This window comes from Astatotilapia calliptera, chromosome 16, assembly GCF_964374335.1.
Source record: "Astatotilapia calliptera chromosome 16, fAstCal68.1, whole genome shotgun sequence".
NCBI lineage: Eukaryota > Metazoa > Chordata > Actinopteri > Cichliformes > Cichlidae > Astatotilapia > Astatotilapia calliptera.
The window spans coordinates 3,527,867-3,554,487 of record NC_137437.1 but is presented as its reverse complement, the minus strand read 5'-3'; the positions used below and the strand labels follow the sequence as shown (position 1 = coordinate 3,554,487).

The window sequence follows — 26,621 nt, the reverse complement described above, 5'->3', positions numbered from 1 at the left end:
TTTTATTGCCTACGGTGGGGCAGGTCACATACTGGGTGAAGGTGGGCAGTGTGGAGTCCAGCGAGACATGATTAAAGTCCCCTAATATTAGAGACAGTGTACAAGACAGTGTACATCACTGTCACAACGACATTTGTTTTCATTCAAAGGCTTTATGGTTTTTCCTATAATACCTGGTGGACCAGTCTCTAGTCAAAATGCCCAGGCTGATTTTTTGTCCCAGTCCAGCCCTGGGTCTGGGCATTCCTTGCTGCACTGTACATCATACACTACGTTGTTAAGTTTGTGTTTAGGAGTTTTGTCTTTGGGATGAACCAGTTTTTGTCTGAGTTTGTGGATGGGTCTGAAGTAAGCTGGGATGTCGTGCTTGGAGAAAACTCCTGAGTTTCTCTGATAAACCTGCTACATAGGGGATGACAATTTTGTTCCAATTGTTCTTCTTATCCTTAGTTGGTGTCTGATCTTCTTTTCTGTGCATCTTTGCTGACTTGATAAAAGCCCAGTTAAGATAACCACGTTTTAAGAGCTTTCTTTACAGGTGTGCGTTACCTCTTTTCCCCTTCAGGCTTAGAGGGAATATTTTTGCCTGGTGTTGTAGGGTCCGGATTACTCCACGTTTGTGTTCCAGAGGGTGGTGGGAGTAAAAGAGGAGGTACTAGTCCGTATGTGTGGGCTTCTAGTAAACTTTAATGTTGAGGTTTCCATTCCCTTCAATGTGCACGGCACAGTCCAGGATTGGCAAACAGTTATTCTTTATGTCTTCCCTGGTGAACTTTGTTTTTATCCACAGCTTTTATCCACTTTGTTTTTATCCACATGTTTGCAGTGAAGGATACTTCTTGAGTTTTGATTTTGACCCAGGTGTCGTCCGCATATCTGTAGCAGTGGCTGGGCCAATTTGTTTCCCCTCTCTGATATGTTTTTATATACATATTAAGCTGACTTTTTAACTCTCTCATGCCCTTCTTCATATTTTAATGTGAATGGAAGAGTGCAACTTGAAAATGACTGAATTTTAAACAAAGAGGGGCACAAGAAGTCAGCTTCAAAGACTGCAGCTCCTGCAAAGTTAAGTTTGCAAGGGTCCCAAAATTTATCCACTTAAATTGGGTAAATTGCCGACAAATGCTAAACTACGTACAGGCAAATATTCATTCTGTGGTCTCTGGTCACCAGGTCGCTTCCAGTTTTAAAAGCAACCACAGTACAGTGAGTCTGTTGAACCAGTTTGTCTGAATTCAGATGACATCACTAAAGCAGTCAGACACAGTTTAAGTGATTTTATTTAAAAAAAAAAAAAACCCAAAACAAAACCAAGCTGCTTTGATTTTTAATGTTGAATTAGAAGAACTACAACAGTCACCCACTGCCAACTAATCCCAACAGTCCTGTGAAGGTGTGCTGCGTCTCACTTGGTAGAACTCTGACTGCAGCAGCAGACATACCAGTGCGCGCTTTTCAAAACGCAGTGACTCCAAAACATAAAGCTGGACTCAGATTACAAGACCTGTAGGTCAACTCTTTTCTGTCATTTTCTCCACAAAGTCAGTTTGGTTTAACCGCCTCATGTACTTAACAGTAATCACATAGGAGCTGTAACTGAAAGAGGTGGTGCTGGTGTAGTCTTTTATGGTCGCAGGGGTTTCAACCTGCTAAAATCGGAGCCTAATTAAGTGTCAGAATCATGTCAAAATTAACACAAAGCACTGAGATTAAGCCCAAAGGAGGCTCTGTGGATTATTATAACCGAGCTACCCATGGTGCAGAGCATAGGGCTGGAACACAGTAAGAGAAAACGAAAAAGAGATCAGGTCTACGTGCAGCAGAAATCTGGAACTGGTCAGACTGAACTAATTCACAGCAACAGAGTGAGAGGAAGGAGAAGCTGCTGTTACTGAATGTACTACATCTGCTGGGTGGAGTTTCCATTCCAAGTGTTGTTGTCATCCTCACTGTCCTCCTGAGTCCTGAGCCTACAGACTTTACCATCTTTCTTGAATTCCTTGGGACGGTTCTCCAACGTGTGTTTGGAGAGATTTCCCCTGAAATGGAAAATAACAGGACAGTAAGCCAGTTACCACATTCAGAACATAAACTCTCCAAATCAAGAAAAAGAAACAATACATCTGATGTCTAAAAATGTCATTATATTAAGGCCATCACACGTTGTGAAAAAACAACAACATTTAGAATTTTCCCGATCCAAACTTGAAAATGAAGAAAGAAAAAGGAAGTCGACATCAAGCGATAATGAGTTGGTCTTGATGTTTTTAGACAAGAAAAGAAAAAACTGAGATTCTGGGTCATCCGATTCCCAACAGGAGGCTTCAGCAGGAACATCATGGAAGCTTTTGTATATATTTCAGTGCACATCTGAGGAGGCAGAGAAGTAATTTCACGAAGCTGAGTGACCCAGAGCAGCATGTAACTGTGTGTCTGACTTAAAACTATTTGTATATTCAGTAGCAGCGCATGTTTTGTGCTACCTGCACACTTGTTGTCAAATACAGTGGTCTGATTGGTCAGATCAGAAATACTGTGGAAAAAAGCTTGGGTCAAAAAAAGAAATGCTGCAAATATGTCTAATGACACTAAGCGCTGGATATGAAAGACTGCGTTAAGAACAATTAAGTACAAAAAATATTTTTAAAAATAGGAAATATCTGCACAAATGTTACACACAGGTGTCAAGGCCTTTAATGTGAATTTCTGCAAGAAAAAAATACAGAAAATCAGGGATTCAATGTTAGCCCTAAGAAGAACCTCATTAAAGTCGCATTATATGCGCATTAATGATGTGTGCTTCTACATGTGTGGAGACTGCAAAATGGCCCTCACCTCTTTGCCTTGTTTGAGGCTGATGAGCTGTTGTAAGAGCTGGACTGTTGAGCGGGACCCCTGGGCTGGACAGATGCTGCAGAGGGGGGTGGTGTTGCAAACACAAAGGAACTGAGAAATCTCCATACAGCCAGCAGAGGGTAGAGGAGTGTACCCAGAACTGCCCAAATGCCACCACCAGAGGACTGGACCACTGTGTTTGCAGGCCTGCCTGATTGCTGAGAAGAAGAGTTCATACACTGTCACAGGAGGTGCATTTAAAAAGGATTCACCTTTTCAAACATGCACACGTGTGTGTGTGTGTGTGTGTGTGTGTGTGTGTGTGTGTGTGTGTGTGTCCACACTTTTCTATGTTAAACTGAGTTTGTGCATAAGTCAAAGAAAATTTCAGAGAATTTCATGGCTCCCTCTACATGTTAATCTGCGTTTCTCTTCACCAGCATGTCTTTATCCTGTCTTTCTTCTCTCATCCCAACCGTCACAGCAGATGGCCCCGCCCCTCCCTGAGCCTGGTTCTGCTGGAGGTTATTTTCTGTTAGAAGCGAGTTTTTCCTTCCCACTGATGCCAAAGTGCTTGCTCATAGGGGGTCATGATTGTTTGCTTTTTCTCTGTGCGTATTATTTAGGGTCTACCTTGCAACATAAAGTGCCTTGAGGCGAGAGTGGTTCAGGGTCAGCTTACCTGCCCAGATCCACTCACTGTACTGTATAGTATAATAGAATACTTAACATAAAAATACCACCACAGCAAACCCTGAAAAAACGGGACTTTGATATCTTTTTGATTCTGTCTATTTGGTCTCTTATCTTATTGGATGGTGTTGTATGTGTATATACGTTATGTTCACATATGTGTGCTTGTGTGTGAATGTGTACAGTTTTGTATATGTATGTGCATATTTGCATGTACATTATACTGTATGCTATATACTCTTACATGTCTTACAATTATTTTTTTAAAATGTTTTCTTTCTATTTTAATTATTTTATTATATTATCCCTCTGTTCAGCACTTTGGCCGACACTTGATGTCTTTTAAATGTGCTATATAAATAAAGATGACTTGACTTGAAAGTAATTTCTTAAGCCTGGAGAACTACTGTTCAAGACCACTTTAAAAATACTGCCAATGGTCCCATTGTTCTCAAGTTATAAACATTTACAAGACTTGCAGAAAATTTGAGCTCTAACCTTGGCCTGAGATTTAAACTTATCTGAGATTTTTCACCTATAGTATCAATTCGAAACTACTAAATCACTTTGTTCTTAGTTATCACATTCACAAACTTGGACGTCCAAGTTTGTGTCCGTCCAGGATGACAATACAAGCCTTTTATGGCTGAGGGGTAAAAAGTTACAAGGTAATACAGTACATTCCTTCAGAAAAGCAATGACAAGTGACTTAAGACATTTGAGTATCGTAAATGTTTGCCAACCATAAAAGAAATCTGCAGTTTTTAATTTAGTCAAGGTTTGTAGAAAGAAACTTTTTTTTTTAGGTTTAGCAGGGATTTCCACGTTCTGCTAAACCCGCTGAGGTGAAACTTCAATTGTTGCCAAGGAAACCTGTTAAGGCCAAGGCTGAATATGAAACTCTCTGAGTAACTTAGTAACTAACTACTAAAAAGTAGACTACTCACTGGCAAAAGAACAACAGAAGCACTTGGAGCCAGGTCCAGTTCTAGCAGAGTCTTGTTTAGGTCTTCACTGGTGAACTCGCGCCGAGGGAACATGGTTGCGAGGGAAAAGTTTCCATAGCGGTTGCCAACTTCCTGAGGACACCAGGACAAACATTTTACAGTGACTTAGCATGAAGTGATACAGTGCTGGGTGACATGCTTTAACATACTCTGAATAATGAAGAGCTTTGTTTAACACACAGGCTACAAAAATCAGCAAGCAGAAAATCATCCTGATGCTTGAATTAGCAAAAATGCAGCGCAACCACACATACATTACACACTACAGCTGAAAGCGATACATTTAGTACCACAGTGTACATTCACCAGAAGGCCTGCCTCTGTCTCTAGTTGTTAACACTGTGCAAACACTATCCCTGGTGCCCCGAATTTTTATTTTGGATGATTATAATCATGTATGTCTTAAAAAACACCCAAAAACATTAACCTTTATCAGCATGTCTTTCTTAAATCCCTCAGATTCCCACCTCTGGGATTGACACATCATAACTGTGTACATCTGCCTAGCTATAAAACTGTTGTCAGGAGGGAAAAAGTCCAAATCATGTACATTAAGAACTGGAATGAGGAAGCAGTGCTCTGCCTGTGGGGCTGTTTCCAATGCACTGAATGGGATGTCTTCAAGCAATCTGGGCAGTTTTGTCCACAATTTAAAGAATGAGGCATCAGAGCTGCAGACAGCTACCAAAGAGCTGAAAGGAGAAATCCTAAAGGCTAAACAAGCCGACAAGCCTTTCATCGATCCGCAGAAATTTGAGGAGGAGAAATCCAGCTGGCTGTGAACAAAGACTTTTTTTTTCCTCTTCGAAAATAAAATGTCTGCAATAACCTGGACTTGGCTTGGTATTGCAAAAGAAAAAAAAAAACACTGTAGGAATCCAGGATGCAAAGACCAGTGCTCAGGATATTTTAGAGGGTATTAATTCACACAGAATTTGTCAATGCTCTAAACTGCTTTTATAACAGTTGTGAGAAATTTCTTCACATTCAGGTAAAACGTGCCGTGGACCAGACAATATAAGTGGACAGCTCCTTAAACAGTGTGCGAAGGAGCCGAGTCCAGTGTTTCACAACATCTTTAATCAGTCCTTAAAATGACAACATCTCCTTAGTGTCTGGGAGGATGCTGTAATTGTCCCACAGTCATCCAGGCAAGAGACTTTATGTTGGATCCTCTACGGTTTGCTTACAAGCCCCACAGAGGAGTGGAAGATGCTACATATCTTAACTTCCTCCTTAAACACTTGGAAAGAGAGAGGTGTCCTGCCAGACCTATTGATTTGTCTTCTGCTTTTAGTAGTTCAACCGCATGTTTTAAGTCTCAGGAGCTGACCCAATTACAGATGCAGCACACCAGAGAAATCCAGTCATGGTGCATTATAAAGCCACTTTGACTGAACCTCTGTCTCTCCCCGTCTGTGGCTCATTATCCCTTGGTTATGTTCTGTTATGGCCTTTGTAACATTTAAACTGTGTTTGAGTTTCTTTACTTTATTTCATTAATATATCTTACAGCCTTTAAAAGCCTGTGTGTGGTCTCCCAGTTGTCATATCCTTTGAGCCGATTGTGACAAAGATAACCTGATCCTAATATTTATATATTAGGATATCTGGACTGCTCAACAAGAGCAGAGAGGATGTGAAATTCAAGAATCAAGACAGACCTGAGCAGCGAAGTTTCGAGCCTCCTGCAGTCTACTCTGTGAGGGGAACTGGTTGGTGAAGGAGGAGCCGTCTGGGAGGCGGAACTGGATCCTTGCTATGGTACTGAAGAAGAGCGAGGAGAGGATAAAATTTGAGCAGCATATGCATATACACATGCACATCAGACTGTTCACAGAACTGCTAGAAGCTACAGTCAAGCAAAGGTTAGTCCTGCTGAATGGGAAACCACTTTTTAGGGCCACAGCCTGGGAACTTTGTATTGTACACGTATGAATTAGTCATGTTTTCGATATGCATTATATTGACTTTTAACAATTCAAGTTAGCAAATTGCTATAATAGTAGTTTATCTATTGAAATAATGCAAGCTGTGGAAACTCCACGTGGTTACCTAAAGTAAACTCAACTTGATACATTTTCATACTAATTTATAGTTGCACTAAAAACAAAAACACATAATTTCTCCACTTTCACATTAGTTTTTTGGATTCAGTCTTAACATTTTTTTTAAATCTTCTGTAATTGCCTCGTGTCTCATTCACTTTTGTTGTGTAATACGTGCAACATCCATCCATTGGTGACATCACTTATAGAAGGCTTTCAGCGGTGGCGGTGGTGTGACGAGGCGAGACCTTCACATTTACACAAACTGAAATGCGTGAGTTGTTATCTAACTACTCCTCACATTTTCAGACACATAAAGTACACTCTCCCTCCCTCACAGTGATTAAAAAGCAGCAATTATTCCTAACACAATCAGGTAATGTTTACAGTTTCAAATTCACATCATTTAGTCCCAACAGGATACAAATGTCATGAGCACCAAACTCTGTTTTACATGAAGAGGGTGATCATCCTCGCTTTCATTGTGGCCAAACTTAGCCAAGTCAAAGATTTCCAAACCAAGTCATCTAAAGAATCAGTGGATATTTTAGATTTTGTTTCACTGCACACTACTGCATGACATTTGTGCTGTTTCACGGTGCATTTTACAGGAGAAAGCGGCATCAACAGAAAAGAATTAGATAAAATATTAAAAGAATGACAACTCAAGTGGGAAACACCACTGGGTTTCAGCCATCACACTTATTAGTGGAAAATTTCCTTTTCAACTAATTTCCTACAGAAGGCTATAAGAAAAGAGCTTTCATCATTATTTTAACATTTATGTGTCAGCTATTCTGCAGCTTTAATTTTTCTCAAAACATACTTGTATCAGACACAAGCCCATTTAGATTAGCAACTTTTCGGCTTGTAACAGTGGACTTTTTTTTGTTAAACACCAAATCACAGTTTATACTCCTAAAATACAAAAGTAGGAGAAGCAGAGTACGTGTGGATATATAATGATGATATTAACATATTTAATCCCTATTGAATTTTTTCTCTTTTATTTTGTTGGTGAAACTACAGTTTCTACTGACAGCTCATAACGTGCTTTTGTCATGACTTATATTTAAGGTATCACTTAATTTTAATATATACATACATTACATACATTTGATGTATTTGGTAATTAGATTTATTTACAATATAAAAACAAGTGTGTTCAGTATAAGAACTAGACACGTAGAATGATTTGCCCATGTCGTCTCTGTGTGCTGCTGGGCTCTGAATCGGAGGGCAGCTCCTGAAATCACAAAGAGAAAACAATGATCACAAATAGTTAACTGTTCAGTTTGTCCCTCAAAGCTGAAATAAAGTCCATCCCTGTCCTGAAACAGGTCCTGATTTTCTCAGCTCTTAGATTTTTACTAATGCAGACTATTTTACCTATTTTGAGCAAAGATCAGGCCAGTCAAGCATTGTCAACATTAAAAAAAAAACAAAAAAAAACAGAGCAAAACATACAGAGGTATTAACACAATTATATTAATCTGCTGCCCTAGAAGTTGACAACATGCACTACCAGTCAGAAGTTTGGACATACTTTCTCATTTATCCATTTTTCTTTATTTTCGTGACTATTTACATTGTAGATTCTCACTGAAGACATTAAAACTATGAATGGACACAGTAGTAAACAAAAAAAGTAAGAAATACCTCAAAACGTTTTATATTTTAGACTCTTCAAACAGCCACCCTCTGCTTTGCACACTCTTGGCATTCTCTCAATGAGCTTTATGAAGTAGTTACCTGAAATGGTTTTCCAACAGTCTTGAAGGAGTTCCCAGAGATTTTTAATTTCAAACCCCTCCTCTACATTAACCCATTCACTCAGCAAAGCAGTGGGCAGCTACCAGTCCAGCGCCAGGGGGAGCAATGTGTAGAGACAAAACCTTGCACAAGGATGCCTCAGGGTAGCCTTGTATTCAGTGCATTAGAACCCACGACCTTCCAATCATGGGGCGACCACTCTACCTACAGAGCTATCCCTGCTCGATGCTAAGCACTTGTTGGCCTTCTTGCCTACACTGTGCAGTCCGCCTCATCAAAAAACCATCTCGATTGGGTTTACGTCACTGTGGAGGCCAGGCTGTATGGCACAGCACTCCATCACTCTTCTTTTTTGTCAAATAGCCCTTACACAGCTTGGTCACAAAAGGTTGATTCTGTTCTTCGGGACGTAGTGTTTTCAGGGGGAGAAACGTTTGGTCACTCATCCAAGTCACTTCTTCAGTCTCAGCTCAGGCCAGTGGACACTCTTTCAACGATGAGGAAGTACACATCCTGGACAGGAGAGAATACTGGTTTGTGCGGGGAGTCAAGGAGCCATTTACGTGAAAAGGGAAATACCCTCTCTGAATCAATTAGGGGGCCTAAGGGTACATCTTTAACCATCTTACAATGCTGTGATTGCAGCCATTCCCCAACTCTCTGTGAATGGTACTCATGGCCATTGATCAGTGGTCTGTGATCAGTAGTTGTTAATCAATGGTCATGACAATTTGCATATTTATGATGAAGGAACTGACCTCACAGCCCGTTGTTCATTAAGTGGTGCTAGTTTCAGTCATTGTGGTAATGTTCTGTTTATAAAGTTGGAAACCTGCAGTCATCTGAGACTGAAGAAGTCACTTGGATGAGTGACGAAACGTTTCTCCCACTGAAAACGTCCAGATGAACAGAATCAACTTTTGGAAAGTAAAGGGTGGTTACTTTCAGGAATCTAAAATATCAGACTTTTTTTTTAAAATCAATTTCTTCTTTAATACATAATTCCATATATCTTGCTTCATATATTTGATGTGTTCAGTATGTATCTACATTTTTGTAATAAAAATATTAAAATGTGGTGCTGAAAAATTTCTCAAAATTTTGTCCTTTTAAAAGACTGATTAAGCACTGTACCGATTAACTTTTTTTGAGCAGAGTAAAGACCCTTTCACACCGGATGTGTGAAATTCATGTGAATATTTCAAGGGTAAAAATATTTTGGGATCCGAATAAACGGATCCGACAATCAGATCACTGCATTTGGCAACAATTGCACTCATGGCTCAAATTGCGCAATTGTACTGAATATGCAATGATATAAAAATAATAAAATAAATACAGTTTTACCTCAGACACACAGCTGAACAATACTCCAGCTCACTTGGCTCTCTGAAATGATTTCTCTACCTCCTCATATGTGGTTCGAACTCTGCTAAGAAGAGTTCAAAGTGCCTCACTAACATCCTAAATCATGCAGCCTACACAATGGCACCCTGACTGCCATTAGGTAACAGAATTAAATTCTTAGACCCATCGTCAGACCCCTGCACTGCTACAGTGGGTCCTGGGTTCCTCCTGGTGCCTCGTGTGGTGAGAGTATACAGGCAGTTCCTGAAGAATTAAGGAATTGATGCCATTGAGTGGCCACCAAGCTCGCTTGATTTAAATCTAATTGAAGAGCTCTGGGAAATGATGCTTTGCTGACACTGCCAGGTTGCACCTGACTGTCCAGGAGCTCAGTGATGCCCTGTCCAGGAGCTCAGTGATGCCCTGGTCCAGAATTAGGAGGAGATCCCCAGGACACAATCTCTTATACTCTGATCTAATACAATGACAAATTACTGAACTTGGTTACACGGTAATGCTTGCTGTGCTTCCACAGAACACAGCTTTCCACAGAAATGATCTCAGACCAGCAAAAGTCTCTGATCAGTTTACTGTCAAAGGCCAAAAATGTATCCACAATGTGTAAACCATGAGAAAATAGCTGCTGGCTTCTCAGCTTGCCTATCTCAAGTTATTATAAATGGGAGACAGAAACACCTGTAAAACGGAGACAGCATCAATCTCCTATAAGTGCGAAACAAGCGCAGCTTGTGGTGAAAATAGCCTCACTGCGGTAAGTAATGTAAATGATCAATGCAAACGGATGAGGAGCTTTATGATAGTGCTCTATGAAATGAAAGGAGAGGTCAATTTGCTTTGTTAAAGTTTAATTTTGTATATAGTTTTAGATGTGATAAGGCCTTGATGTAACGCCAGTAGTCACAGATTGAGTTTACCAGGCTCTAACTAGTTTTAATGTGAATTACAAACTGAGCTGTAACAGCTCAGCCACACATAGACAGCTTTAGTTAAACCCTGTTTATTTTATGGTTATCAGCTGTGTTTTCAGTATTTAATCCATATTTCAATTAATATCACCAACAGTGTGTGAATTCAGCCCAAAATACTGTGGGAAAGTGTTCAGATTTCTCAGTAATTTATCTTTGGTTAATGCTGTGTTTTCCCTGTCATTAGTAGCAAATTCATAATTACATTTAATAGCAAGTTCCGCTTGCTATCACTTACAATAAACGCACAGTAATGGTTACTGACTGGGGCAAGCTTAATAACTTCTCAGTTTCTCATGTCAACAGTTTCAACACCTGCTGCAGATCTTCACATCCTTCAGTCGACTACAGTATGACCAGCAAAGCTAATAGCTAAACAACAGCACTGACATTTAATTAACATTTAAGCACAACAGAGTGATTTCCTTAGTTGGGGTAAGGAACTTCATTTTTGTGCATGCATTATCTACCCTGGCTTTCCTCTGATAGCTGACTGTGCGCTAGCTAGCTGAGACTCATTACTGAACAGATAACAAATTACACATTAAACTTACCAAAATCGATGATGATGCCGCCTCGGGTCCCTTTTGTCATAAGTCCAGTTTGAAACAAACAGGAAATCAAATGTAAATGTGGGGTGGCTGTCGCTCAGGAAGATGAGCAGGTCATCCACCAATCAGAAGGCTGGTACTCCAGTCTGCATGCCTAATCCCAAGTTGCTCTCTGATGCATCCATTAGAGTATAAACCACTATGAATGTGTGTGACTGTTAGAGAACACTTACACAGAAAAGTATAGAAAAAAAGTGCTTATTTGAATGGGTGAACAAGGCGATTTGAGTGCTCAGGTAGAGCAGAAAAAGTGCTATATAAGAAGTCAATTTACCATATAATGCTGGATCTCCTCTCAGTGCCCTTACTTAACCTGCAATTCTCAAACTGGCAGTGGATCTTTTGGGTTCTGTGTGGGTTTTGTGGATGCTCATTCAGATTGTGATTAGAGCTCAAGGCCAATATTGGCTATTTGAAAATATATTGGTATGAGAAAATTAAAGTAAAAAAAGGACTGGATAAACACCCTTCAACCATATTATACTGTATAGTTTGTCAACCAGAGGGCACTTTGCAACTTCCATGTTGGTTTTGAACGCCACAATCGCAAAAAGCAGCTGATCCAACCACAGTCAGTCAAGTAACTTGTGACAATAAAAGAAACGTATTTTTAAATACCATTGTCATCTTATTAAGGACTCATATGTAACTACACAACAAATGTTGAGGAGATATTTAGGTTTTATTAGTTTGAAAGGAAAAATATTGGCTCACATATCAAATTTTAACTGACCAAATATCTACATCAGTCTTAAAAATCAGTCGGACTCTAAATGTGAAGAGATTGTTCGCTTCACCTATCAGTTGACTCAATAATGCATGTGATTGCTGTACATTACTTCTTAAATTTAAATGGTCCACTCACCTCCTCTCCCTAACTAATGCCTCCTTCCTGGCCTCCTCTTCTGCCTGCCTGGCCTGCAGCAGCGCCAGCTTAGCAGCCTTTTCGTCCTCTCGTGTTTTGGTGTAGCGCGCTGCTCTGTCAGCTCGGTCCTGCAAAACACAAAGACAGGAAGCAGATACAGCCAGAGTTGGGCACAACACATTCCAAAGTAATGCAATACTGTAGTAACAATTACTTTTTGCAATAAATAAAAAACAGGATAAAATAAAAATGCTATTTTCTCTCCAAACTGGGAAATCACTCTGTTACAGCCACCAATTAAATAAAACCAATAGTACAAAAATACAGGCAGTCACCAGTCCTACCCCTCAGCCCCTAGTACACACACCTATGGTATTAATTTCAAAATCCTATGTAACCTTGTTCTCAAGTTATCAAATTCACAAGATCTTTGGAAAACTTACTCTGACGTTGAGGTCAAAATTCAAACTCGTCCAAGATTTTTAGTAGATGTACCTATTGTATTCATTTGAAGTTCCTAGATCGCATCATTCTCAACTTACTGCATCTAAAAAACTTGGGTGTCTACATTGCTCACTCAGGGTGACAACAACACCCCACCAGGTTTTTACAGCTGAGGGGTAGAAAGTGAAGAACGCAAAACAGAATGTCTGTGAATGTCCTCAGTGATCCAGGTCATCGTAGTCTAAGAAGCTTGGAAAGAAAAGCGTCTGGAATTTCTTTAAGTTTCCTTGAAGACGATTCACCTCACATTCGAGAAGCTTCTTTGGTTCTAAGAGCAACTGGTGGAGAGTCCCAGATTTTAAGCCCTATGGGAGCGTCCCAAGAGGGTCATGGACCTGGCGGTCCATCTGCATCTAAAGGACAAAGGTCACTCTTTCGAGGATGCCAGTGTTCACATTTTGGACAGAGAAGATGGAAAGAGGAGTGAAAGAAGCCATCTATGTCCACTGTGAACGACCATCTTTGAACAGAGGGCGGGGCTTACGACACCAACTGTCTGCCATCTATAATCCAGTTTTTAGATCCTTTCCCAGACGCCTTTACACCCAGGATGTGAGTGGGGCAAATTTCAAATATCAGATTATAAGATGTTTACAACAACTGAAATAAAATTTACTGTCAAAACCTTTGGTCTTTCACAGTAAACTCTACAACTGTCCTTAGCATGGGAATTCAAACAGACGTTAGAAAATCTGTTAAGATGTCTGTAATCCAGTAATCTAACACATGACTACACTTAATCACCTCTACCAGGTTATGTTTTTGGTTGCATCTACGCTTGTGTCATTCTGTCTGTAAACAAGACAGCTGAAAAAGTTTTGAATGAATTTGAAAAAAATTCTGTAGGGGTGAACAATGGGGTCATGTAAACGATCCATTAAAATGTGCCTTACATCCACCGAAGTCTTCACGCTCAACTTACTGATACATTTTTTTCAGCAGTGACACAAACTGTTATAACTGAAGAGACTAGGATTCCTACAAGTGTGCTTTGTGTGTAGTCAACATGTTGAAAATACTGTATAAAAACTTTAAATATGTCACATTTGAGCTCTGATGCCTTTCTTTCAAGTTTCACCCAAAACAAAATGAAAACACATCCATCCATTTTCTTTCCTGTCACAGAGCTGACACAGCAGGGGTGTTTCAGGACTTTCTGTGTTAGCCCTTCCACAGACTTCCAGCCTGTACAAGTGTGTACTGACCTCTCGCTCCATTACAGCTGGGACCACAATGGGATAAACAGATATATACTGCAAGTAGTGTAGAAATGTTTAGCTGATTTAGAGTTTAGAAATGTGTAAACATAGAATCTAGAATTATTGTAGAGACACTGACACTGCCCTCAATGTAATAAAGGCCTGACTGTGTCATGAACTTAGGAGTATAGTATAGGAGACCCTCCCCAGTTGAACTGTGAAAGTAAAACAGAGAGGAGTTAATGCTGAGTGGAAATTCCCCAGAGAATGTTTGGGTGGGGGTCTCAACATTTGTAACTGGATAACTGTGGTCTGGAAGGGAGATGGGTTTTATGACCTCTAGGGAGTCACCTACACCCACAGTGTTTTAACTGTCACGCACACACATCCACACGCACACTCACTCACAAGCACTCACATAGACATGCGGGAACGCGCACATGTAGGCATTCATGTGCTTGTGCACATAGACACACAGACAGCCCACCGTGGGGGTTTTATGATAGGGTCGCCCCTACAAAACTGTGTTTCACAGACAAAGGGGGGAAGATTTTGCAGGGGGGCACCGGCCTGGCAAGGCTTCCCTTCTAGAAGATGCATGCTTAAATGAAGATGAATAAAGATGAATAAAGGTTTTGTGAAATAACTACTGAGTTCCGGTGCAGTCTCTGGATGCCTCGACGAATAAAAGAACCGGGGTAAAACTGATTTAGCAACAGTAGCTCAACACATGCTAAATAGAGCATAAGTTAACTTAACAACTATCTAAAGGTCTGATGATGTAAAACACAAAGGACAGATTTCTCTGAGGGGGACATGATTGTTTTTGGTATTCCTTCCAAACAGAGCAGATAAGGTTACCATAGCAATTTGCTGTTTGACCCGTTCCCTGGCAGCCTTCTCCTCTGCCTTCTCTCTATTCCTTTCCTCTAAGAGTCGCTTGGTTTTCTCCTCTTCTTGTTTCCTCTTGAAGTCCTGCATGTCTTTCCCCACTTTCCGTCTCTCCATTTCCTTTCTGATTTCATTCTGAATCAGAGACAAAACACAGGTAGGTTAAGCGTGGAGTGGCTCATATTCTAAAAAGACATCATCCAACACACTACTAACAGGTCAGAGCTGTAACAACATGTTTAAGAGGAACACTACAAAACAAATTAGTCACCAAATGAAAACAAAGCACTACTGACAATACCCATGATATGAAAAGTGCCGCTGTCTATAAAAACAAGGATTAAACACAGTTTAAAGCTGTTCTGCACCAATGGGGGTTGATCGAGCTTTGAAAGCTTGTGTTACTAATTCCTACAGGTGTTCAAACTTTTCCGGGTCACTTACAGCCCCCTCTGTCTGCAGTGTTTGAACACACTGTGGTACCAAACGCTCGTGAGCATCAGTTAGAACATGTAAAATGTCAGGTTTGAGTTTGATATTTTGGTCTCATCCATCTCATAGGCACTTATTTACATTGGAAGACGAGTAAATTTCCTTTTTCAGGTTGCACAAAAAGTGTTCTACTGATGGACATTGCAGGGCTGTACTTTATTGTAATAGCACATATTGTTTGTCAGTATTTACTTGGTTAATTTTTCAGGCAGTTTCATTTTTGATTTATATTCGTGTATCTTAAAGTAACATAAAAGTGCTTTGTTTTGATGTTGCTGAGAGCATTTTTTGGGTTAGTATTTTAAAATCAAAGTACTTAATAAGAAAGACCTCAATGTTACCTTGTTCACATATTTTTTCATGTTATTCAAAAGAGTTGATATTTGATGAAAGTAGTTGTGTTTGTGTTGCTACTGTTACGGCCCTATCGGGGCCTCCTCCTGAAGTTGCCTGTGTGGTCCTACCAGCTCTCCTGCCTTAGGTGCCACCTTTTTCTTTTGTACAGCTGCCTTCCATCAGCAAGTAAAAGTATTTCAGCCAAGAGAAAGGTGAGCTCCGGTGCCAGAGTGCCATGTGAGTGGTTGCAGCTGGTTGTTTGGTCCTGCTTGGTGGCTTGGCTTAGTTACTAACCCTTTTCTGACTTACTTTTCAGTTTACTGACCGACGCTTCAGTTTTGTTTTGTTTCTTTAAATGGTGATAGCGGCTTGTCAGTCTCTGTTAGTTGAGTTATTAATAGAACCTTTAATAAAACTCTTTAATTTAACCATTTTGCTTCTCTGTCTCCTTTTTTTGTTACTTTCTCTCATCGCCTGGACCCTTTTAGGGGAACGTAACACTACAGTGACTGCCTTTTTTTATTTATTTGAAATGACTTTGATAAAGATGTTAATTTCTCCATTTCTTTTGAACTTAAAGAGCAAGTGTTTTTGTTTCCTCTAGTGAAATGTAGCCCTTTATTTTGGTTGAGATGTTAAGCATTTAACAGTTTGGACTGTTTACTGTTAGTTCCTACAATTAAATTCAGTCTTAAAATATCACAAATATAGTCTGGTTTTTAGTATCACAATATATCGTATCGTCTCCCCTGTACTGTGATATATATCACATCGCCAGATTCTTGCCCCTAGTAATAAGTAATCCATTTCCTGTATTGGAGTCGGGGGGTGGGCAGGTCACTCTTTCACTGTTTGTCAGTGACAGAAAAAGCTGTTCAGGTTGTTGGTGATCTGTTGGTGGACTGGGTGGCATTAGGCTTGTAATTGGTTAACTTCTCGAGCCCTTTCCAGACAGAAGGAGAGTCATAAGCTGACGGCCACTGTATTTTCTTCTGTCTGTTTAGCCTCTCATACTGCCTTGCTAAACCTTTACTTTGATGACTTGAAACAGTCGCTGTCTCAACTCTGAAACACTTCCTCTTTTCTTGCTTTGGCCTCCTTAGCTGGGAACCAGGACTTATCATTATAACTCACCCTGGTGCATGATGGTATACAGCTGTAGGCATTGTTTACTATGACGTAACAAAATGTTGTCTTCTCTGGTCAGACATTTAATAACTTGTCTGTATTTGGGGAGTTCCTGTCTGAGGTTTGCTTTGTTAAAATCACCAAGAACAATACCTGAGGATTCTGGGTTTGTTCACTCCACACACTGGGCCTCCTGTACGCTGGCCTTTGGAAGAATAATCACGCTGAGCAAAATAATTGAAGTATACTCAAAACGGGGAAAAAGGTTTGCAGTGGATGAAACAAGTTTCTAGGTAAGGATAGCGATGTTATTAAATAACAGTCACATGGTTAAACCAACCACTGCCTATATAAACACAGATTCCTCCAGCTTTTGTCTTGCTGCAGATCTCCGTGTGCCAATCTGCTCTGAAGAAGTGGAATCCTGCCAGCTGCATCGCAGAGCCCAATATTGATCCGCACAGCTACATTTCCACAAAACAGCCGATGAAGAGGGGTCTCTGTTTTTCCCTCTCAATCGCTGGAGTTCATCTGTTTTATTGTGAGGACCAGAGATGGGCAGTAACACGTTACTGTAATCCGATTACTTTTTTCAAGTAACGAGTAAAGTAAGGGATTACTATTGCAAAAACGGTAATAAGATTACCGTTACTTTCCCGTAGGAACGCTGCGTTACTGCGCTACTAAAACCGTGATTTTTTGGCGAGACTGTCTCATGACAGTGACGTAAGTGAGTGCGAGGTTCGTGACAACAGCTGTGTGCAGATCAACAATGGATCATATATCGAGTGCGGGAGAGAGTATGAGCGTGCAGCGTTTAAAGTGTGGAAGTACTGATCTTACTTTGAGTTTGATTACATAAAACGTGGCAAAAACATTAGCGTCCATTGCGCGTGGGAAGAAAACTTCTTTTTACAGCGAAAAAAACCCTAAACTTCCAAGCAAGCACCGAGTGCGCTACGACGTAATGGGAAATTCACAGAGAAACTCGCGGATTCTTCCACTGCCCGCTGCGGCACACCTGCACCAGGGTAAACCTCCGCCTTCCCTACTCCTGCTTTACAGGTGAAAATAGAGCAAAAGGACCGCTAGTCTTTGATTTTATTTATTTTCTGCTGTGTTTTACTTGCATCTAGTGAGTGTAAACACACAAAAAAAATATTTTATTTTATGTGCTGGAATGTGCAGAAAATAGGTTTAAATATTAAACAAATTTCTTCCAGTCAGAGAATGTTGCATGTAATTAAATTTTTGCTTGATGCATAAAGTTAAAAGATTAAAACTAATAAAACAAGTTTTAAAAAGGGACTTTTCCATTTGATTACATTTTGTATGATGGATTATGTAGAAAAAGTAGAATTGGGCTGAAAGATCTATCACTTTATCACCTATTCAGGTTGTAAATCGTGTTTTAAAAAAGTAACTAAGTAATTAATTACTTTTGAAAATAAGTAATCAGTAAAGTAATGGGATTACTTTTTGGGGGAAGTAATCAGTAATTAGTTACTGATTACTTTTTTCAAGTAACTTGACCAACACTGGTGAGGACACACTGGAGAGGAAAGAGACACACGAGCACACTGTCTGGCTTTCCTCTCCTACGGTGTCTCACGTTGTGAATAAGAACGGTCCAAATGTTGGCAGTTGAGGTGATGAATGATAGAAATAAGTCTTAATGGGTTGCAGCCCTTATGTTCATCAGCTTATCTCTGGTGTAAGAAGTTCTGGTTGAATGCAAAGCAGAGTTTACGAATAAACAGAGCGCATCAAAACACCACGCCACCTTCACAGAAGAGCCCACTTTGCCCTCATGTGACCTCAGCTCAAAGGTAATTAACTCATATCTGTTGAAACAACACATTGCTGTTGTAGATGCCCCAGTGGATCACATGGTGAAAATCCTTCAAGTGTGGTCTGACTGTTCCCTTAGCGTAAACAAAGATAAATGGGCTATGCTATGGCCAGGCATCGGATTTGTTATGTTTCTCTGATATTACACTTTTCACTTTATGTAAGCATCATTGCAAAAAACCAGGGCCTACAAACACTGTGCTCTTTCTGGTTAAACAGTTTTCAGTGTTCAAAATGTCTTACCTCTTCTTCTCCTTTCTTTCTTTGCTCTCGTCTCTCCTCCAGCTTCTTGGTCAATCTGACAAAGTAAGAAAATGATCCAATCAAACATCGAGCTGGTATTTTATCTTTGCAGTCTCATGTCAATCGTAACCCAGTCCCGAAATGCCAAAATTAATTATGATTAAACTTGGCAGTCTGAGTCTTTGTTGTTCTTTGCTGGTTACGTGTAATGTTTTAATCGAGCTATGGCACAGAAGGTTTGGTTGACATCCATCACGCCACACCTTAATACGCTGCCAATATTTCTCCAGGGTTCTAAGCTTGTGTCTTAGAACCCTGGAGAATACTGGCAGCCACCAGTGCTACCCCTGGGCCTCCCAATAGACCCATCTATGATGAAAATGTGAACATTTACAGAAAAGTCGACCTGACTTTGAGGTTAAGGTCACTGGAAGGCAAACTCATCAGAGATTTTTTAGTAGCTCCACCTTTGCTATCAATTTAATAAAAAATAAAAAAATAAAATAAAATAAAAAAAAAATCACATGTTGCCTTGTTCTCGAGTTATCGTATTTTCAAACTGTCCACGTTGCCCACCCGCCCAGTAGGGTTTTGGCAATATCAGCCTTCTATAGCTGAGGGGTCAAAAAAGCAGCGTCTCAGACGTTAAGCTTACAAACACAAAGATCAAAGCACAGCTTCACAAAGCTACTCTCACATTTTTATTAATACTGCAGTGAAACATTAGACTTGATTGTTATTCTGCTGTAAAAGTTGCCATTTTTTGCAATTTAACACAAAGAACATCCTCTGTTTAGATCACACTCAGCCTGACATGCATTTGTGTACCCACCGTTCCACCTTAGCATCCAAGTTTTCTTCACCCTGAGTCGGATGATCTAAAGATGCATTCTCTGGACTTGAGGGAGACACTATGTAGAACAGGGACGCAGAAGAGAAGCACAGAGTTAAGACCTTGTCAGCATGAACACAGTCTGAGCATAATCTTTTCCCTACATCCACACAACCTCGTTAAATTCCTGATCCATCAAAAAATGGAAATGGATCAAAATCTCCACAGCTAGTGGTCTGAACAAGTGACCGTTTCAGATCTTCAGTTAACAACGATTGTTTGCTGTATAGCTTCATTAACAGCAGGTATTGCTATCTGAACAGCGATCACACATGATCCCCAAATCTAGGGTGGACTTTTTTTTCTGACATGTTTTTTTTTTGTTTTTTTTTTAAGTATGTGGCGCAGGTTCAATCACCTCCTGCTGCTTCTGCTACAGGCTCTGTGGTTTCTGTAGATGATAGAGGCACTGCTGAAGCTGAGGCAGGTTCTGTGGCTGAGCTGGTCGCTACAGGATCATCTGCCTCTGATGACACTGTCCCACTTCCACTCTCCTGAGTGTGCATCTACCAGAAAGCAGGGAGAAAAATCATAACACAAAAAAATAATTTGAATTAAATATCTCGTGTTAACCAAGAAACATTACATGTATTTGGTTATTACCAATACTGATAATTTAGAGCAGCTGTGGCATTCTTCAGGAAATTCATGTCCCAGCTTACATAGTAACTGGTATCCTTACAGCACAACCTTCCAAGTCATTGTGCTATCTGTCAACGCTACGTGTAGTTACATTTCTCAGGAGGTACACACCAGGTTATGTACAAGGCTGCTGCGTTTGGTGGGGCTCTCCTTGTGGTGTAAATTACGACGTAGATCTGACACAGAAGTATAATTCATGTGTAACATTGGGTGGTGGTCTAATACATTTGATGAGCACTGTATATTATGAAACTCACTACTGGAAGGGCTATAAAATCATACGTGCTCAACCTCACAACATATGGAACTTTAACGTCATGAGCAGATAAAAGAACCTCAATTCCATTGCAAAAGCAGCAACTTTTAACTAACATCAATATAATGTTGCACTGATACAGTGTGCAGCATGACTGTGCAAACAAAAATGACCTGTCACCTCATTACAAAGGCCAGAGTGTGAGTCTTTAAAGGGTCTCTGGCACAATCTCTCTACCAACGGGATACCAAGTACTGACAAAGTATGGTTGATTTCTGCTGCCATCTTCATTTAAAAGAATTTGTCATGTGCACACAGACACACACAAACATCACATTGCTGAGCTGCAAAATAGAATCACGACTCCAGGAACAGTTATTTCAAAAAAATAATTAACAGTAGGGTTGCCCGTAGCTGTAAAAGTAACTGTACATAATTCACACATTGCATCAGTACCTGATCAACTCTGTTGATTCTCTTTATCAGTTCTTCAGCAGACACACTTCCAGCGATGACCTCCAAAGGAATCCCGTTCTCTCCAATGAAGAAGCTCGATGGTACGCACACCACTGGATCTTAAGGGTGGTTTTGTTAAGGCCCAAGTTTCAAGCAACTCACATGAGTGATGTGAACTGACTGAGTCTTTAAATAGCACACATCATTTACATTAAAAGGGTTTCTAGTGGATTCTAGTCCACAGGCATACAGAGCAGAAAGGGTTGCCAATAAACACAATACACCAAAACAACACCAAACATTTGAGTACGCCTGCTGACCTACGAGACTTTGTGAGGGTAGCATGAATGTGCACAATCTTTACTGCATTTCCTTCTAAAAATGACAATACGATAACTGACATTAAGAACTGCAAAAAAAATGTGCTCATTCATTCAAGCCCGACGTTACTTATTCCAGTCATTAGTTACAAGCAGATGGATCTTGGTAGCAGGTTCTCATCATTACTCTCATTATTTTCTTTGAAGGCTTTAAACCTTACCATCTCAGTTCATATCACACACGTCATTAACACTTCAATTGTCTGACTGATTCTTGAGTGTATCTGAGGAGGAGTTATAATCACGGCTTCAGTCTTGTTGGAGTTTAAAATGAGGGAATTATCGGTGAGCCGGTCACTAATGCGGGATTAACAGTCAACTAGGGTGGACAGCCAATCCAGCTGGTGAGGCTTAAAAGACACTTACAATTAGGGCTGGGCCATATCATACCGTTCACGGTAATACCGGTGTAATTTTGGGCAACGATAGGAAAATGAAATATCGCGATAAAATATGGGTAAAACGCGCATGCGCAGTGCCTATATTTACATACGCACATGGCGGCGACGCAGAATGAGAAGAGCGAAAGCAGATCGTTAAATGAAACGGATGAACCAGAACTGGTTTGTAAAAATGCTGCAGCTTCAGTGGTGTGGAAGTGGTTTAGCTTTCGTCCCTCAGATACACAACAAAGCACTATTTTTGGTAGCGCATGCTAGCGGGCCGTCGTTATTACCGTGTTGCTTGGAAAATACGGCACACTTAAAATCAATCCTTTGATTTTTCTGAAAGTCGACAGTGCCTCTTATAATCCCGTGTGCCTTATGTATGAACTCTGGTTGTGTTTACTGACCTCGAAACGAGTTTATGTACACGGCACTCGAAAATCTCTCAAATGTTTCAGTACGACTTTGCTAAGCTACGAACCCGCACCGCTTGATGGATTGTCGGAGCATTACAGCTATCGTAGGCAGGAGCCTCGCGGAGTGATACGTAATGTGCTTCAACATCTTGTGTGTGTATAAGCTCTTTTTAAGTTTTGTGGATATTATACATGGTTATGCTGAGGATATGTCGGCCAGTTTCCACTGGAAATGCCTTTTGGTTAAACTGTCAGCAAGTAATTTGCCTTTGCACTGTTACATTTTTATATAACTTTAATGCACTTAAAAAACAGCTGCTTGTTTAAGTGAAAATACATTAATGGGGTTTTTTGCACTAATAAAGTTGTGGAGTTGTAAAGTATTTTGTCTAGTGTCAATTATATCGTCAGTTATATCGTCAGTTATATCGTTATCGCAAATTTTCAAATGTATATCGTGATAAATATTTTTGATCATATCGCCCTGCTCTACTTACAATCGAATGTCATTGGCTTAAAAATGGTAAAAAACAAAACACCAGAGAAAGATTGAATGATACCGGCTAAAGCAAGCATGTAAAAGGAGAATAACAACAGACCCAGGATGGAACCCTGAGAGACACCGCAGGTCAAACAAGCAGTGTAGGAGGAGAAGCTGCCCTAAAGGAGAACGTCCTTCCAGATAAACAGGGGGGAAATCAGTCAAGTGCTGAGACAGAAACACCAGCCAAAGCCTTCAGCCTATTAGGTAAAATTAAAGCAATTACTTTATATATTTGTAAGGAGCAACCTGATCATAATGGCAAGGCAATGTTCATTAAAAGAGTTTACTAGGTGCCCAACATTATCATCAGCAGAGGCTGAGAAATTAAAAAGAGACGAGAACTTAGAAATAATAGTATAAATATAACAATGCTAAGAGTTAAAAGTTAAGAAAAATATCTAAACAGAGGCAACATGTACTGTGACCTCAGTTTCAAGCTAAGAAATATGGGCTAACATCAGCATCTGTTGTCTCAATTTACAGTACTTTGCAAGCATCTCAAGCCTGCCTTCATTTCCTTGGATTTTGCTTCTATGAAGGCAGACTTCTGTGTAAAGTTTTTAAGTTGTCTTGAGCAACAATTCTAAAAACTCCTTTGTTGAACTGTGAGGATAAGCCACAGCAGCCTGGAGAAAAGCCACACAAGCAAAACGTGCTCACAGAAAGCTCTAAAATCAGATCAAGTCAGAACTTTCTTACTGTGAGGCTCCGGCAAGACACCCAGTTCCCAAAGACAAGTCAGTAATAAGTTTAGTTAATAAGTTCAAACCTCGCACAACAGAAGGATACAAATCTGGGAGAACTGTGCACACGTGTCACTGTGGGGAAAGAAGAAAAAATTGAAACATTTCATGGTTTAACTCCATGTACATTAACATCTGTTTAGAGGTATTACATCAAATGCTTGTTAGACTGACAGAGTGATCGAGATCTACATCAAAAGGCAAAAACCCACAATGATCAATACTTTTCTAAATTCTTCATTCGACATTTAGTGGTGACTCACACAAAATTCCACAGCACATACAATTTTTGGTGACTGTTAAGCTACGAACAGGTAACAGAAGACTTTATAACACATCTTTTTAAAAACAATAAGTTTATGCATAAGTTTAATAAGGTCTGGTTTTCTGTTCTTCTACTTTCTCACACTGTCAAGCTCAATACTTGCATCATTACTCTAGTCCAATCATCTTCCTGTCCACCTTCTTTGAGCCAATTAGCCTCTGGTTTAAAAAGACTCTCGTCCATGCAACCAACCTCCTCCCCATCTCCACCTCAGACACCTCAGTCATAGCTCCATCCAAGCCTCAGTCTTCATCTTCATCGCCACCAGAGTCTAGACTCCAGGGCGTCCTGTCTCAAATCCCATCACTGCTGTGATTCATCCTGCTATGATGGATCATCGGGGTCTAATCGCCAAATACAATAACTTTTTTATGTCAATAAATCATGCTGTGACATGCGATGTCAATCAATATTCATAATCGCCGTACCTATGACAATGTTTATGCAGAGTTTCATTCAGATTGGCCGACACGGTGAGTAGGAGACAGGGTACACACAGACTTAGGTCATGTTCAACTGATTCAATATTGAGAAGCTGAAACAAAATGATGTGTAACAGATCATATCTACAAACATCCATGAAGCACCCTGTCATATGATTTTAAAGTCGCCACAGCAAGTTTTGCTAGTACACCTCAATCTATTGTTGATTTTATGTACAGTTAATTCCACACAGGTAACTTTAAATCCTGGTTCATCATTTAGCAGTTTACTTTCAACTAAAATGACTCTTTACCTCTTGGCCTCCACTTTGATGGCCACGCAACATTTCTGGGCTGCCTCTGAGACCCTGTCATCCTCCCAGCTGGACATCAGCTGTGCTGACTGTTCATCTTCTCCTAAGGACAGAGTGACAGAAAACTGATGAGACATGTGGTCAAAACTATGGGTCCAGCTTCACAGATGGAACTGCAGAAGAGTGCAAGTCTCATCTTTTCCAACTCTTACAGTAACGTCCCTCTGCGTATTCTGGGATCCACTTTTCTCTCTTCTGTTCTCAGTGTTTCTGTGATGCACTGATGTATTACAGAAACACAACTGTGCCAGGACGGAGACACAAAACCTTTTTTTACCCCACAGAAAACAGAAGCTGCTTTTCACTTTGTGTCAGCTTTGTGCTTGACAACATCTGTTCAGATCAAAAGTCACATTAAAATCAATAAACTGTTGTATACTACTAACACAGGCTGTTTATACCTGGTCCAGTGTGATGCTGAGACTTATTGTAGAGAGCTGTTTAAAGGAGACCATGCCATGGGTCTAGTTCTTTATAATTCGTTATTTATTATACATATGATCGTAGGCCTTTCCATAAATGTGTTTCTTTTTACATTTCGCTTTCTGATTAATTACAAAACACAGAGATATATGCGGCATATCGTGAACCATGCTGACTATGTGGAGCTCCTTTTGCTCCAGAGCGCCCTGTCATACTGTGATGTAACGACGAAGGCGCCGCGGCTGGCCACACGAGTGTACTCGGCTACTGTTCTGGAAGTGGACGGACGGTCCGTCATTTATGAAATCCTCGGACTGGCCTGCGGAATGCAAACAACTAACGCTAGCGTTACGTCAGCCCGGTTCAGCTGTGAGGACAGCAGGTGCTGTTGCACAGGACGTTACACCGACACACCGTGTACACCATAGATACGTTACTAGACTTCTGTATTCTTGCTGTCGATGGGTATTCATCAAATACATATGACGACTTCTTTCATACCACACTGACTATGCTAATTAGCTAATGGCTACAATGGCTTCCAACGCTAACTGGCTAGCACCATGTAGAGTTTTCGCATGTTTTCCACTGTTACCTGTGATGACAACGACAAAGACCAAACTCCGTTGTTTAGCCGATTTAATGGCATCGGGAATTGAACCCTGAAACCAAAGCATCATTGCAAGCTGAGTTCTGTGTTTCTGCTTTGGAGACACGGATGAGCAGCTAGGCTTACCAAACCTAAAGCCCAGTCAGCCTGTCACTTTCTACTTCCGCTCACAGCGCACATCAGCTGGCTGCAGCGTCAGCTTCTCTTCTTCTCTCCAGTTTAACGACAATCAGCATCCTAAGTGTTGCATTACTGCCTCCTTCAGGTTCACTAGTTAATTACAATCGGTTCAACTCTATGCTAATTAATTATTCTCGAAAAGAGTCTCCTTCTGTTCTTCCCTGGCCCTAAACTTTACAGATCTCTAATCACCTCTCCTCTTGTTCATTGCATCCATGTGTCAAATCAACACAGTTACATTCTAAAGAATTATGGGGAGTAATGAAGCGCCCATGACTGTAGAAAAGAGTGTTTATTTAATAAGAAATGGGATAATGGGCAGATCCACTGCGGAGTCCAGGCCCACCCACTGCCATAGTGACGGGCAAACTTAGCACGGCTTCGTGAGTAACATGATTAAAAGAGACATAAATACTAACAGCATTTTATGTAGGGATCATCCATAAACTATGACACATCTTTTTTGGTACTGTTCTTCTCAGTGGCGGTCCTAGCCTGTTTGGCGCCCTGGGCGAACACTCCCTCCCTGTATCTTTTGCTCGTTTCTCTTCCTCTTCTTTTCTCTTTTTTCTAAACTGAGGACCTGATGGCTTTGAACTTTTCTTGTCCATCTTCCATTGGTTTTAATTTTGCACTCCAGTATGAACACCCATCCCTCAACCCAACATGATCTAACACACCTACATCTTAGTTCACAGATTCACTTTGTCTAGGGTGCATTTCTGAGATTTGAGATTTTCTCCCTGTGAGGCTTGGATTT

General features: G+C 40.4%; 1 protein-coding gene across 1 annotated transcript; it reads right to left on the bottom strand.

The window, feature by feature from the left end:
• Window positions 1–1,265: 1,265 nt before the first annotated feature.
• Window positions 1,266–25,874, bottom strand: ubxn4 (UBX domain protein 4). Its single transcript, XM_026144664.2, has 13 exons — window positions 25,667–25,874; window positions 24,589–24,691; window positions 23,574–23,602; window positions 21,059–21,177; window positions 20,063–20,210; window positions 19,645–19,723; window positions 18,813–18,867; window positions 14,733–14,897; window positions 12,169–12,296; window positions 6,203–6,305; window positions 4,479–4,610; window positions 2,839–3,056; window positions 1,266–2,042 (listed from the first exon to the last, which is right to left on the bottom strand). The coding sequence occupies exons 1-13, from the start codon at window positions 25,749–25,751 to the stop codon at window positions 1,904–1,906; spliced, it is 1,503 nt and encodes a 500-aa protein (XP_026000449.1). The 5' UTR covers window positions 25,752–25,874; the 3' UTR covers window positions 1,266–1,903.
• Between the last annotated feature and the right edge of the window lie 747 nt (window positions 25,875–26,621).

Excerpts from the sequence above, each read along its gene's own strand:
- ubxn4 (XM_026144664.2), bottom strand. The coding sequence starts at position 25,751 with ATGATGCTTTGGTTTCAGGGTTCAATTCCCGATGCCATTAAATCGGCT. Across the intron at positions 21,178-23,573 it reads TGCACAGTTCTCCCAGATTT|ATCCAGTGGTGTGCGTACCA; the intron begins GTATCCTTCTGT and ends ACCACCCTTAAG. Across the intron at positions 2,043-2,838 it reads GCCTCAAACAAGGCAAAGAG|GGGAAATCTCTCCAAACACA; the intron begins GTGAGGGCCATT and ends TTTCCATTTCAG.